The 14,752-nt window shown below is 35.1% G+C and overlaps 1 protein-coding gene across 3 annotated transcripts; it reads left to right on the forward strand.

Moving 5' to 3' along the window:
* Positions 1 to 1,866: 1,866 nt before the first annotated feature.
* LOC128163898 (solute carrier family 28 member 3-like) lies at positions 1,867 to 13,982 on the forward strand. 3 transcript variants are annotated; one of them, XM_052827580.1, is made up of 12 exons: positions 1,867 to 1,990; positions 4,374 to 4,604; positions 4,962 to 5,347; positions 6,215 to 6,368; positions 7,426 to 7,617; positions 9,843 to 10,004; positions 10,553 to 10,678; positions 11,000 to 11,127; positions 11,352 to 11,532; positions 11,911 to 12,074; positions 12,254 to 12,365; positions 12,738 to 13,982. In XM_052827580.1, exons 2-12 carry the CDS (start codon positions 4,416 to 4,418, stop codon positions 12,939 to 12,941), a joined length of 1,998 nt encoding a protein of 665 aa, XP_052683540.1. In that variant the 5' UTR covers positions 1,867 to 1,990; positions 4,374 to 4,415; the 3' UTR covers positions 12,942 to 13,982. The 3 variants fall into 3 exon arrangements, with proteins under 3 accessions (XP_052683540.1, XP_052683539.1, XP_052683541.1); XM_052827579.1 differs by having other exon boundaries at positions 1,953 to 2,104; XM_052827581.1 differs by having other exon boundaries at positions 1,953 to 2,104; positions 4,968 to 5,347.
* Positions 13,983 to 14,752: the final 770 nt, after the last annotated feature.

Genomic DNA, 14,752 nt, shown 5'->3' on the forward strand with positions numbered 1-14,752 from the left:
AAATCTTCTTCTCTATTATCTCACATCTGTATGAAAAACTGACTTCATTATTATGATTACCAGGAAGTCCTCTACTAAAAATTTTAATATTCCATGTCCCTAGCTGGAGTATGGGTTTTGACTCTAGGGCAGGGCCAAAATTGATGTATGGGTGTTAATGCATATAATGTTTAAAAATTATCTTCTTTACTTCCACACACCTGAAAGGAAAACTGAATTCGTGATTTTGTAGACCAGATCTTTAAGTTTTTCGCCAAAATTATAGGTGTCATAGTTCTTTTGGAAGATTTCAGGCAGGGAAGTGGTCGTCATTACAAATTTATAATTGTTCTGCTCCAGAATGAAACCTACATGTAATTATATGCATATATGAGACTCCTTGACAAGTTTGTGTATGGGTTATATACTACTCAGGTGACCGTTAAGGCCTATAGGCCTCTTGTTTTTTCTCCTGTTACTCAGGCTAACGCTAATAAATAATGAATTTTGAACTCGCTTCTCGTTTCTTTTTAGAAAGTTGCCCCTGAAATCGATATCTTTCCGGTCATTAATAAATGTTCTGTTTGTCCATTTGTCTGTCTGTCCTTCTTTAAGTATAATTTCTTTATTCTTTTCCGCATTAATTTCAAAGTTGATGGACGGATACCTGTACCTAAACAAAGACCTAAACAGAGACTTGCTAACGAGTCTCATTTTCGTCGCGATTTTATCAACAGTTGCTATGGAGTCACCAGTTTTTACGTTATTTTATGTGTCGAAGGATCAGAGGTCCAGAATGGTAGGGGGGTACGACCGTATTGCTTATGTAATATCCTCAGATTTAAAGTTCTTAGATATCGTGAAATGCAGGTGTTATCTTCATTAATTTCATTTCCAGAATTTATTTACAACGTTTCTGTACAAATTGATGGTCGCCGGATTCAGCTCAAAATTTATTTTTAAAAAAAATTAAAAAAGAAAGAATTAAAGTCTACAATCTCTAATTTCTCCGGGTAATACTAGTACAGGTGTATAAGTATATTCTTCACTGAATTATTCTTCCTGGATAATATGTCAAATTTCGAAAGCACTTATAAGAGGTATTGCTTCTGTAAAAAGAGTGTGTAAAATTTGAATTTGAAAGTACTGGGCGAGTTCGATCAATAACTAGAGTTAAACCACGGTAGTAAGGAACACTTATGGTGTGCATGTCTGTGATCGAACGCACATTGGTCGATGTCTGGTTAAAAAAAAATGAGAAAGATGTTAATTCCTACTTATAATTTTACTGTTCATGAAAAAGGACGGACAATACCTTGTAAACACATTAAATCATATGTGTGCACGCTAAAATTTAACACATTGCATGTTGTGCTGATTAAAAAAAGCAATTTTTGGAGGTTTTGCTTTCCGCCGCCATCTTTAAACCACCTGACCAGAGACAGACCAGAGACTCTCCGTTGGTTGGACCACGGTTTCATTTTAGTCGGACTAAAGTGAGTTCGATCTCATTCTAGTCGGACTACGGCGACCGTGGTTTGTGATCGAACTCGCTCACTATCTTCTCTATTGACAGGAATACTGCTTTGTAAATCAAGAAATTTCGTTTTTTGAGTTATGTCAACAAAAGAGGAGAAGTTTTAGAAGAGAAATATTACGTAATCAGTCCAACTGTATTAAATTCTTAAGTTCTTTTTACGATTTTCTTAGTACCCTATCACCTCTAAAAAAGGGGCTTGTTTTTAAGTGTTAACCATAGTTTATTATTTGTTTTTCAAACACTATTGAGAATAGTGCACGCGGATTTCAAATTTGTTCGAAAGAGCCGTTGGCGATGATCAACTAGCTAAAGATGTGGACGCAATGAGAACAAAATTTAAATCTCTTTGCCTGTCGATTTGCTGAGGTAGAACGTAAAATGTCGTTTCAGTGGCCTCAATGTCCCTTATTCTCCACGGTTCACTGAATTTCAACGACGCGCGGCCTGTCGCAAATATAGAAAAACGAATAGGTAAGTGCACATGTTGTTTTTCAAAGATATTTTGATGAATTGTAATTGTCATTCATTCATTAAAAATGCTTAAGCGGAGTGCACAAAGAATGGGGGCGAGGACATGAGGAAATGGTAAGTCGCACCTGTATTTAGCTTACGTATAATTGGAGGTGTACAAACGGGCAGTGATCTAGTCAGCACTTCTTTGTTTACTAGTATTTGTTTACCTTTCTCACGATCGACAGAAGTTAATGTATTAAAATTTCTCTCTCTCTCTCTCTCTCTCTCTCTCTCTCTCTCTCTCTCTCTCTCTCTTTCTCTCTCTCTCTCCTTCAGGTAAGACAAAAGGGTGAATAGAGTAGATGTTTTTAAAAGAGTCTCAACATTTTCTGAACAAGCATTACCAGTTGTAATATATACCGGCCTGTGTGATACACTATACTATGCAGTTTGTTGTAATTCTATTCACTTGTATCTTACATAGATTTGCTTTTAAAATATAGTTTTATTGGTTTGTAAATGTCGCCTCTCCCTGTATCCCTGCAATACTAAATACAATGCCGTGTCTCTGCAAAACAAAATATGCATTTCATTTACGTTAAAACACAAAACGTACATGTATGTTGATGAATGATCAAAATGGCAAGGGAGAGTTAATTTTTAATAAAAAAAAGAGTCACGTACCTAAACCCAGGTATAGTAAGTACATGCATGTAATTGGATATCGATATACCCTTACAGATGTATTACTGAAACAGTATTACTGATTCAGGTAGATAGTAAAATTTGTCGATGTAATTACATTGTACTGCTTTATAATATCTCGTGAACGTTAGTGTGGGTATGGGCTTGCTGGGCATAGCTCTCCTTTTCTCCTGAGAAAGACAAAATGCTACCATATGTTAGAAATAGACATTTTAAATGTAGACATATTCGCGAGGAGATACATGATTGTATATTCGCGAAATCATGTAGCACTGGAGTAAGAGTTGGTTTGTTGACCGAACATACAAGATTCTGCTTTGAAATACGGGACGGATAAACAAACTCACCTGCCATTAGTATTAGAACCATTTTAACAAGAGCTTGGACTTTGGGTAGTTTTGTCAAACAGCATTGTGATGTAGGCCTGTCTATTTCATTGCTGGCCAATTAGCTATGGCTCTTTTAAATCAACAAGATTTGTCTGGCTTTTGAGCTAAGACTACACAATCGGTGCATATTTCACTTGAAACCAGCGTCATATTTAACATGTTTTGACGCAAGAAAAAGATGGTTACATCCTACCGAAAGTCCAAGGTCTTATAAAAATGGTTCTAATACATGTAGTATGAAATAAAGGGCACACGAGACGTTCCTTAATTTTAAATAACTTTGATAGATTATTTTGTCTTTTTTTTTTTTACATTAAAACCCATAAATGCCCATAACATTCAGGGTTTATCGCCAGGCTATTTTTGGATTTAAAATATTTTAAATTTTCTTTATAATAGCAGGAAAAATGCACCTGAACGCTCATTAACAAAGGCATAGTATACGATTCCATTTGAAACTATTATATCAAATAGAAAAGGTGCTATATTACATGAAAATGTAATAGTTATTATGCAATTTAGTAGTTGAAATCTTCACATTGAGGGGATGAAAAAAAAAGAATATGATGCAGGATGGGTCGCGATAAATTTACTAACCTCACAGGCCGAGTTTATAACTGTTTATCATATGATAATAAAGATTATTCTTAATCAATTCCAAGTACATAAAACCATTTTAACAACAGCTTGGACTTTGGGTAGTTGTATCAAACGACAATGTGACGTAGGCCTGTCTATTTCATTGCTGACCACTCAGTCATGGTTCTTTGAAATCAATAGGTTTTGTCTTGCCACGCAATTTGTGTACATTTCATTTGAAACCAGCCTCATCTTAGTTAACTTGTCTTGACATAAAAAATATAAAGTTACGTCGTACGAAACTCCAAGCTCTTGTTCAAATGGTTCTACATCTACAGGTAAAACTATGATTTTATGTGTTTTCTGTTGCAAAGTATATCAATTTTTCGTTACAACCACATTTACATTCAGAGTATAGCAGATTATTTTGTCAGTTTTGTTTAAAGCTGGTTTCATTTTCAAAAAAAAAATGAAAAAAAAAGAGTTTTCATTTACTGCCTTTAAAAGATTGTTACCGATGTTATAACTAGACCTATCAAGGAAGCTAAAAACTTGAACTTAAAAAAGAAACGTACATCATTTAAACGGTATATTTTTCGTTTAATTTATTTTATCGGTTTAGTCATGACCTCAACCGAATCAAGATACTGTATAATTATGTAGGATGTGGTTGAATGGAGTACACAGGTAACAATTGTAACTGTGTTTGTTTTCTTTTTTAATACCAGGCCTACATAAGAATACCATTTTAAGATAAAGAAAAACTGATCATGAATGAGGACGGAAACTCGGTACAACTACGTCAGGTTAAACTGGTCGTGGAAAACGACAGCTCCGATTCCAACTACCACAGCCAGCCCGGAAGTACTCAGACCATGGTCCCGGAACCGGATATGAAGTTTGGAAAAGACAATCCCGCATTTGTTCCGGATACCGATGCTGTAGAAAAACGAGAAAACGTGATTATTTTTGTCAAATATTTAAAATGATGTTGCAAAAAACAATATTTGAAGAGCTTGATTGCCTTTCTATATTGCTTAAGAATAATACATATCATTCTTATTAATAAAGATATATCGTCTAATGCGTTGAAGATCTTATGGTTGGAAAATAAATTGCAAGAAATATAAAACAGCATAGAATAAAACATTGTATGCCGTACGAACGAAACGATGACAATAACTATTTTTCCCCCTTTTTAACACTACAACGTTTCAAAAAAAGAGTTTGATGGAGGGGGGGGGGGGGGTATCACAAATGCATGTAAAATATAGTTTTAATTCAGTTCTAACTTTTTAGCTTTTTTTGCTCAACAGGGTAAGGTGAAGAAAGATCTCGTTGAAGAAGACGACTTTGAGTCTTCAGATGAAGAACATGAAGACGACTCCCATAAATACGGCAATGCGTGGTCACGTGGTATCAAGCGACTACAAACCGGAATATTTGGTGCCTTCAAAAAATACAATGAAATGGTCTGGACCTGCATATATGTGTGTCTCTTGACTCTGTTCATGGCTTACTTCATCGCCTCTATGCTGTATCGTTTTGGGGACGAAGGCTCGATTCGGCTCCTTGTTATGACAATATTGCTTGCAATGTTTATTACATACTTTGCGATGCATTCCTTTTTTGGCGACAGGATAACGTTTTATTATTACTGGAGCATGATTGACCGAGACACGCGCGACAAGATAGCTCGATGGTAAGCTTTCTCACACATGCAGTTAATTTTCACCTTTGAAGTACATGTACGTTGCCTGGCATATTCGTCACCAACTTTCCAAAAGCCATTACTCAGCCTCAAGTTTGAGTTTTGAACTCAAAATTTATCACTTTAATTTTACAAATTTTAGTTGAGGACTAAGTGAGGAATTCGAAAATTTTGATGACACGGCAGGCCCGAGTTCTTTTTGTGCATTTTTGTTTTGCTGTTTTTTTTATTTTTTTTTTCGGGGAAGGGGGTGATTGTGGGTCGGTGGGTTATATTTTTATGTGTACCTTCTTGTTTTGTTTTTTTAAGTTGTTTTTATAGGTCGGAGGAGGCTATTTTACGAGTAACTCTTCGAACGCACTGTAAATCATTGTTTAGGTTGACTAGTTCATGCTTAGAAAATTAAGTTAGCATAATAAATAATTGCATATCTATTCTCATCATAATTGACAATGTACAACCAAAACTCAAAACTTAAACATGCTCTAACAACGGTGTCCAAAGCGGGATGTTGGATAAATGAACATTCCTACCCGTCTGTAATCTTTTTGATGTACTAAATCTAACATACTTCGGTAATTCAAGGTCTCTTGCTAAAATCTCTCAGCAAATTTTTTCAGAAGAAAAAATGTAAATGCACTTAGATATGTGTACGTTTATGTACATGTATATATGAAACATTTGAATTTAAAAAAAATAGTTAATATACTCTTGTATTTCTTATATAATTCCACCTTCATTGGCATCTTTCGTCACTCTTGTATTTCTAAATTCTACCTTTTTGGACAACTTTTGTCACGTGATAAATGATATTTTTGTTGAATTTTATGGTTGTATTCTCTTTGCTTACTTATATAGGTTCCACATCATCTGTTGCATCCTGTTAGCCCTTGGAGCGTTCATCTACGTCATCATAGAGATAGCACTAAAAACCCCAAGTAACCTCATCTCTCTGTCTGGGATGGTGTTCTTTATTCTGTTATTTTACATCTTCTCCTACAATCCCGCCAGGGTAAGTTATCTATTCACCAAATCAAAAATACCATATACAGTAAAACACGCTTATAACGAAATGTCACGGACGACCTGTTTTGCTTCGTTATACAAACTTAAGTCGTTACATCCGCCAAGTTTACAACATTTAATTTGTTTTAGGCGTCAAATCATTTTCAGCGTGTTCGCTATATCTTTGTTTTACTGTATTCACGATTTTAAATGCATATGTGGCATTGTAATTAAAACAGAATTCCATACATGAAATACACTGTACATTATATTTTGAATGACGTCACATCAATCAATTAATAAAAGAGAAAAAAAAATTGCCAAATTTAAAAATGTGGAAGTCTGATTTTAGTCAGATCAAAACACCAGTTAACAATATTAATCTATAATTGATAATCGATAACAAGTAGAGTTTTTTTTTCATTTGTCGTTTTTTAGCTTATTAAGGTTATTACTAATTGATATGAAATCAAATAAGAAATTAAAAAAAAATATTATGTTTTTCTGTGGGCCGAAATAAATATAAAGCTTATTATACTGAGAATATTTCAGAGCTTATTGTGAAGAAATTTGTAAAAAAAAAAAAAAAAAAAAAAAAAAAAAAAATGCATTTCTTTCTTTTATTTGCTTAGGTCTTGATATCAAAGTTCAGTGGTGTCGGAAGCAAATATTGAAGGGGGGGGGGGGGGGGGGGGGCTAGACTTATCAAAACTCTTGAACAAGCAAAAAATTAAATAAAAAAGGGTTATGGTTATGTCTAGCTTTGCAAAAAAGGGGGTGGGGGAGCTACGCGTGCTCTACACTCTTGATGTGCGGGGGTGATTTTTTTTCTCAGTTAAAAGGTAAATTTGGGGACCTACGTGCCGAGGAATATTTCCAACAAATCAATTTTGCTTCAATTTTTTTTTTAATTTCATATATCAAATAACCTTTTCAACACACAACATATGGGTCTGTGCTCTGATGATGAAGAAAAAAGAAAATACCCCAAAATTCCCATTTTCTTCATTATTTTTTTTCACTTTTAAATGAATGAATTGGTTATTTATTTGGTGATTTATCAGGTGAATTGGCGGCCCGTGTTCTGGGGTCTGGCCCTACAGTTCTACTTCGCCTTGGCCATCCTCCGCTGGGACCCGGGGTACCGCGCCTTCCGGTGGCTGGGGGACAGAGTCTCCGAGTTCCTTGCCTATACGGACGAGGGGTCAAAGTTCGTGTTCGGGCCTGGGTACGAAGAGCATTTTTTTGCTTTCAAGGTAAGACACTATTGACGCCTTTTGACACTTTATTTTTTTTCTTCAGAGCATTGTTGCAACCGATAATGAAATAAAACCACCATTGGAATAAATTAGTTCAATAGTGGTTGGGTGTATTTTATTAGAAGAATCAAATTCAACCGCTATAATTGAAATACAACCGATACTGAATCAAAATTGGTTGCAACAGAGCATTCATGGCATGGAGGGATACTAGTTAAAGAAAAACTTATTCTTTATGTTCTTTTTCTTATCAAATCTTTTTTTCTTTATAGATATATATTTTTTTTTATTTGTGTAAGAAGGAAGATGCATCGGTCGGGTCGAGGAGGGTTTCGCAGGGGCGCGCTGCCAAATGAATCTTGCCCATTTGTTCGAAGAATATCGATTGAGTAACAAAACGGGACACAAGCGGAATATTTAGAAATCATAGATTAAAAGAAGTAAATCTTTGCTAGTTCATATAATGTTCACACCCCCCCCCCCCTCCCCGGCGAACCATTCATGACTAGTTGACCAAAACCCACCCACACTCCTGTGAAATGTAAACAGCGTAAATTTTACAGGGATCAACCGATTGAATCTTCGTCTTGACGACTTTTTCTATGGTAATAAAAACGATCAGAAGCAGATAGCATAGACCATTAAACTGTTAAAGGGGGTGGTATTTACCTGAGCATTCCAAGTTTTATTGTTTCTTTTGAGGTACTGTTAGTACATGTGTTACATAAGAGCCCATAAAAATGGACACGAAATTTAACACAACCTTAAGAGACAATTATGTATTGGGCAGTGTGTACTCTTTAATTATCAATATATCTATAATAATTACGTCATATATAAGACTCTTAACGCTGCCCGTGTTATCATTGCACGTTTCACTTCAGGCAAGCGTCAAATAAACTTGATTTGATATTGATATACTGTAACATGCGCAGATTCTGACTTTTTCTAAAAAGAGGGTTTTCAAGGGGGATATTTTTTTCCGGGGGGATGAGGGAGGGAGGTTCTGAGGCCTGTTTCTTTTTAAAATTACTTTGTGAATTTGATAATTGATACTCTTGTGGGGTTGAGGGTATAACATGTTACATTGTAGAAATTGCACTTTAATGAATATTCAGTTTTGTGGATCAACTTAACAACGATATCCTCGAAAATTGGTCTTCAACGAATTTTGAGAAAACCACATTACGTTATTTGAATAGCCGAAGACTGCAAGAATAACCACCACATTAGAAGAATCGTGATCATTTTAACCTTTTTGTTGTTTATTATTTTTTCTAGCTTAACATTCTGACCGTCGAAATGTTTGTCAGTTCTTCTATCACAGTGCTGTACATCCCTTGTTGTATCAAAGTGCTGTACAACTCTTGTTGTATCACAGTGTTTTACATCCCTTGTTGTATCAAAGTGCTGTACAACTCTTGTTGTATCACAGTGTTTTACATCCCTTGTTGTATCAAAGTGTTGTACATCCCTTGTTGTATCACAGTGTTGTACATCCCTTGTTGTATCAAAGTGTTGTACATCCCTTGTTGTATCAAAGTGTTGTACATCCCTTGTTGTATCAAAGTGTTGTACATCCCTTGTTGTATCAAAGTGCTGTACATCCCTTGTTGTATCAAAGTGCTGTACATCCCTTGTTGTATCAAAGTGTTGTACATCCCTTGTTGTATCAAAGTGTTGTACATCTCTTGTTGTATCAAAGTGTTGTACATCCCTTGTTGTATCAAAGTGCTGTACATCCCTTGTTGTATCACAGTGCTGTACATCCCTTGTTGTATCAAAGTGCTGTACATCCCTTGTTGTATCACAGTGCTGTACATCCCTTGTTGTATCACAGTGTTTTACATCCCTTGTTGTATCAAAGTGTTGTACATCTCTTGTTGTATCAAAGTGCTGTACAACTCTTGTTGTATCACAGTGTTGTACATCCCTTGTTGTATCACAGTGCTGTGCAACTCTTGTTGTATCACAGTGTTGTACATCCCTTGTTGTATCACAGTGTTGTACAACTCTTGTTGTATCACAGTGCTGTACATCCCTTGTTGTATCACAGTGTTGTAATCCCTTGTTGTATCACAGTGTTTTACATCCCTTGTTGTATCAGTGTTGTACATCCCTTGTTGTATTACAGTGTTGTACATCCATTGTTATATCAAAGTGCTGTACATCCCTTGTTGTATCACAGTGTTGTACAACCCTTGTTGTATGATTTATTCCAGGTTCTAACCGTCATCGTGTTCTTCAGCTCCTTCATCTCTGTGCTGTACTACCTCGGTGTCATGCAGTTCCTGATCCGTAACATCGCGCGGTTCATGGCCGCCGTGATGGGAACGTCACCAGCGGAGTCACTGAACGCCGCCGGAAATATCTTCATTGGTCAGGTATGACGTCATGTTACTGTGGTGATGAAATTGTAATATGGTGTATGTTGACATCACGTTTTATACAAATTCAGAAAACTTTTACAGAAATTCAAAGTTTTTTTATTTAATGCCATTGGAAATACAAGTACTAGTGTTAAAATAACATCAATTTTTTAAGTATTTATAGTGGTAAGTTCACATCCATTTACATAAAATATGTTTCGTTTTGTCTAAGACAAAACCTGTCATTTTTTTACTTAGTATATACAGTGAAACATTCAGCCACCAAATCTATACATTTATATGGATTTGCTGTCAGCAAAAATTAATTTGGCAAAATCTTTTAGTCACTGAATTTAGCAGATGACAAAACGCCATTTCAAAGCTCAAGTTGTTTGGATAGTGTTTGATTCATTGTGTAATAGTCATCATTCTGATTTTGTTAATTTTACCATTCCACCAAATTTTACATGGTTATACAAAAACTTAATATATAAAGTTTTGGTTACATTTTAAATGCTTTGAGAGTTTTTTTTAAGTAATTATGTGGGTATTTTTATTTGCAGAGTGAGGCGCCTCTTTTGATCCGCCCCTTCATTTCTAAGATGACGAGATCAGAACTTCACGCCATCTGTACAGGCGGGTTCGCAACCATTGCCGGAAGTGTCATGGCAGCATACATATTATACAAGGTACAGCAACACACACATCAGATCAATAATTCTCAGCAACGATGAATGCAACATACTTTTTTGAAAATAATCTATTTCATTTTGGGGGTTTTTGGCATTCACTTGGAAAACTTGTTTATAATTATAACACAAGTACCAATGGCGGCATACAATACATACACTACATGCGATTCAAAATCTTATACTTTTTTATGTTGTATTTCAAAAAATTTTATGTAGTATATGAGTAATATTTTAATAGGGAGTGTTTTCTCATTAAAATGAATGAACCGCTTAAAGATTCATTTACATTATTCATTAAATATTTTAACCCTTGACTAGGTCCCCGCTAACCATCTGTTGTCTGCTTCTGTTATGTCCGCCCCGGCCGCTCTGGCGATGTCAAAACTATTTTACCCTGAGACCCGGAAGTCGAGGACCGGAAAAGAAGTGTACAATCTGGCATCCGGGTAAGACAACTGCACATTTTTTTTTAATACAAATTCTCCTCCATTAAAAAGATGGTTTTTTTTATATTTTAATACATGTGTTTAAAAATATTCTTAAAACGAAGTTTATTGTCGACCCTTCAAACATCATCCGTTTGTAAACAGCATTTAAAAAAAAAAATATGGTCGTGGTAACAAATAAAACTGATTATAAGCCATACAGTGAGTTGAATACTTTTCTTCAGCCAAGAAAGAAATATCATCGAGGCGGCCTCCAAAGGGGCTTCCCAGTCAATATCACTTATCGCCAACATTGCTGTTAACCTCATTGCCTTCATCGCTCTCATCGAGTTCCTAAACCAGACCCTAATCTGGTTCGGAAACCGAATCGGTCTGGAAAAACCGGGCGAGGAACTTTCATTCCAGGTATGAAATGTAACCTCTATCGAATCCTTTAAGATTTTTATGTTTTATTATCACATCTTATTTACTTTCATAACTGTAGACAGGGACGTATAATTATACTAGTATATACATCACTGCTGTAGATATACAGAGCTTGTTGACTATTTTGTCAAAGTAAGATAATTAAATTTCATCTTTGTTTGTAACAAAAAAAGATCGCGGATTTTATCGACTATTTGATTAATGTTTTAAGATATTTTCCATGGAAAGTATTTTCTTCCTCTAAACAGAGAATTTTCCTGATAAAACTTAAATAAATTCATAGACATATACAGATTTTTCTATGCCTTTACGCATATATCAGTAAACATCATCCCAAAATATTTACCTTGGTTACAGTTTCTCTGTTCGTACGTGTTTTATCCCGTGGCTTTTCTGATGGGGGTAGCAGAGGAGGACTGCTTTGAGGTGGCCAAGCTGATTGGAGACAAAACGTTCATCAACGAGTTCTACGCATACACCCGGCTGTCCGTATACATCAAAAACAGAGAAAACCTCACGTGGTACGGTCATGTGTCATTTTAAAAAAAAATCTGAGGCGTGTTCAGAAGAGCGAGTGCTTGTGAGCGTTTGCCGTTGCGAGCAGCCGTTCTGATGAATACGCCATTGATCTTTTAATAATCAGTATTCCATTATGAAATTATAAATCATTAAAGCTTTTGTTTCTCTTTGTGGACTGTAGGTATGAGTTGCTCCCAACACAGAATTCATCATTTACGGGAGACTGGCATTTTTCAGGGAACGATATTATGTATGATGATTTTAACCATACCTTAGTCGGTGGAGTCCTTCAGGTAACTATTGTCCGTTCAATATGTTTTTATTATTACAATGTTGTATTATGTTATTGTATCTATATATGTCCTTCAAACTCATATCTTTCGTTTTAATATATATGATTTCCTATAATTTCTAATAAAAATTAATGTATCTTTAGCTGTAGGATTTTTAACTTAATTAAGTTTGGTATTCAATATGAAATAAACCGCTAATATTTAAAAAAGAATAACCGACACAAAACATGAAAAATGTAAACAATGCAAACAAACAAACTATTGAAGTATAATGATTACATGTTAACTTGTTTGTCGTTTATTTTCAGGTATATATATTTAGATGTAAAACGGGTCAGAAATTTTTCATTTTATTTTTTCTGTACTTAACAGGACCGATCAGTTGTGATATCCACCTATGCCCTGTGTGGTTTCTCCAACATCAGCTCCATAGGGATCATGCTGGGAGCTTTAGGCGCAATGGCGCCACGCCGCCAAACGGCGCTCGCACAGGTTGTCGTCAGAGCAATGATTGCTGGGAATGTTGCTTGTTTCATGACGGCCTGTATTGCTGGACTTCTATACGAATCCAAATAGAGACTGCCAAAAGCCTGTACAATGCGTGCATGTAGAGACTGTCAAAGGCTGCTTAAGCATGTACCACTCATGTTAATTGAAATTTTAAGACTTTCCGGAAGAGTTTGAAAAAAAAAATCATATGTAGTGTCCTCATTTATACGAAATGAAGTCACTTTCCAACGATTTAAGTATCGACAAGACATCATCGACTGTCATTTCTTTGATGTAACCAAGGGCATATTATTGAATTTGAACAATGAATTCATTTACTTGTACATGTAGGCATATTACTAACTCTTATATAGAGATGTCATTTAAATCATTGATGTTTTTTCCGCTTGTTTGAAAGGACCGAGAAGTTTCGATTGGCCATAATTTTTCAGGAAAAATCATTTTAATGACGATGGAAAGAGGGAGAGGAGTAACGAATAGACTTTTTACAACCACATGTACCTCTCCCCTATCTTTATTTCATTGTCAATGTACTTGTAAAAATATTGATAGTCCCGTCAAACAAAATCATGTCGTTATATTTTTTCTTTTATTTGTGTATTCGGAACGTAGATAGGTCTGTGTAGTTCAGGGCATCATATTTCGTTTGAGTATAATTATTTATACTTTTTTTTTATTTCTGTATTTGCAGTTTTTTTTTTATCGAAAGTATACAAATTACATTGTTTATTTTTAAATATTTTTCATAGAACGGTTTTTAATTCGGTGCTTAGCTTGGATATGGTTAATTTTTTTTAAGATCGACAGATATCTTGATTTTGTACTAACTTTTGACAGAACGTAAAATGACTTGTGAAAAATGTGTTTTTTTTAATCAAACATTGAAAACAAAGTTACGCAATTACGATTAGTTTTTATGAATTTTTTTATATGCAATAAATTGTGTTTCATTGTTAAATTTGATGAATTGAAGAGTTTATATTAGTTATTTTTAGTTGCATGTACTGTATATGTACTGTACATGTATATTTTTTATATTATACCTACAAAGAACATGTAAAATGAATATATTTTTTTAAATTTTATGAAATAAAGATAATAAAAACAGTCTTTTTGGCGATGAGGAAGGTGTCAAAGGAATAATTCTGTTTGCTGTATGGAGGATCCATGTCCTATTTTCAGTAAAAACCGAAGCCATTTATAAGAAGTTTGAATTTTTTAGACGAAGTGGGCTGATCCTTACCCCCCCCCCCCCCTTCTCCAGATCCTCACAATGGGAGCCTCACACCATCAATACAATTCCATCTTCATTAGAATGTATTATTTTAAGCAGGTGTCCACCAAATGAAAATTAAGTTTAAAACACTGTGCCGGATTAATATGCAAGTGGCATTTTTGCACCCCCCCCCCCCCCCCACACACACACACACACACGCACACACACACACTTGCAAAAACATGAAACTCATCACACTTGACTTTTCACAAGTAAGTCGCTACACTATTTTCTAAGGGTCACGAAGAAAAAATTGAGCAAACTGTCTGCTCTCATTAGACTACGGTGGATATTATTCGTAAATTTATTTTGATTAGCTATAATAAATTTCATTTTCCTTGAACTCCACTACAACAGACCACGTGACTCACAAGCTATACACACATGATTCTCACTTAATGAAATTAAATCTTTGAATAAAAGCAATTATTTGTTGACCAATTATTCATTGATGATTCGTATTTGTAAAGCTGACACCAAATTTAGTTATATGCATAAGTAATGGTCCATGGAAGTGTACTTGTTGGAAGAAAAATCACTGCCTTTCCCTTTACGTGTATGTATATTACAAGCATCCATAATGATTGTACTTCATTTTCAG

This window comes from Crassostrea angulata, chromosome 9, assembly GCF_025612915.1.
Source record: "Crassostrea angulata isolate pt1a10 chromosome 9, ASM2561291v2, whole genome shotgun sequence".
Classification (NCBI taxonomy): domain Eukaryota; kingdom Metazoa; phylum Mollusca; class Bivalvia; order Ostreida; family Ostreidae; genus Magallana; species Magallana angulata.

Coding starts and splice junctions, on each gene's coding strand:
- LOC128163898 (XM_052827580.1), top strand. CDS start 4,416: ATGAATGAGGACGGAAACTCGGTACAACTACGTCAGGTTAAACTGGTC. Junction 10,005..10,552: donor GAAATATCTTCATTGGTCAG/GTATGACGTCAT, acceptor TTTTATTTGCAG/AGTGAGGCGCCTCTTTTGAT. Junction 10,679..10,999: donor CAGCATACATATTATACAAG/GTACAGCAACAC, acceptor ACCCTTGACTAG/GTCCCCGCTAACCATCTGTT.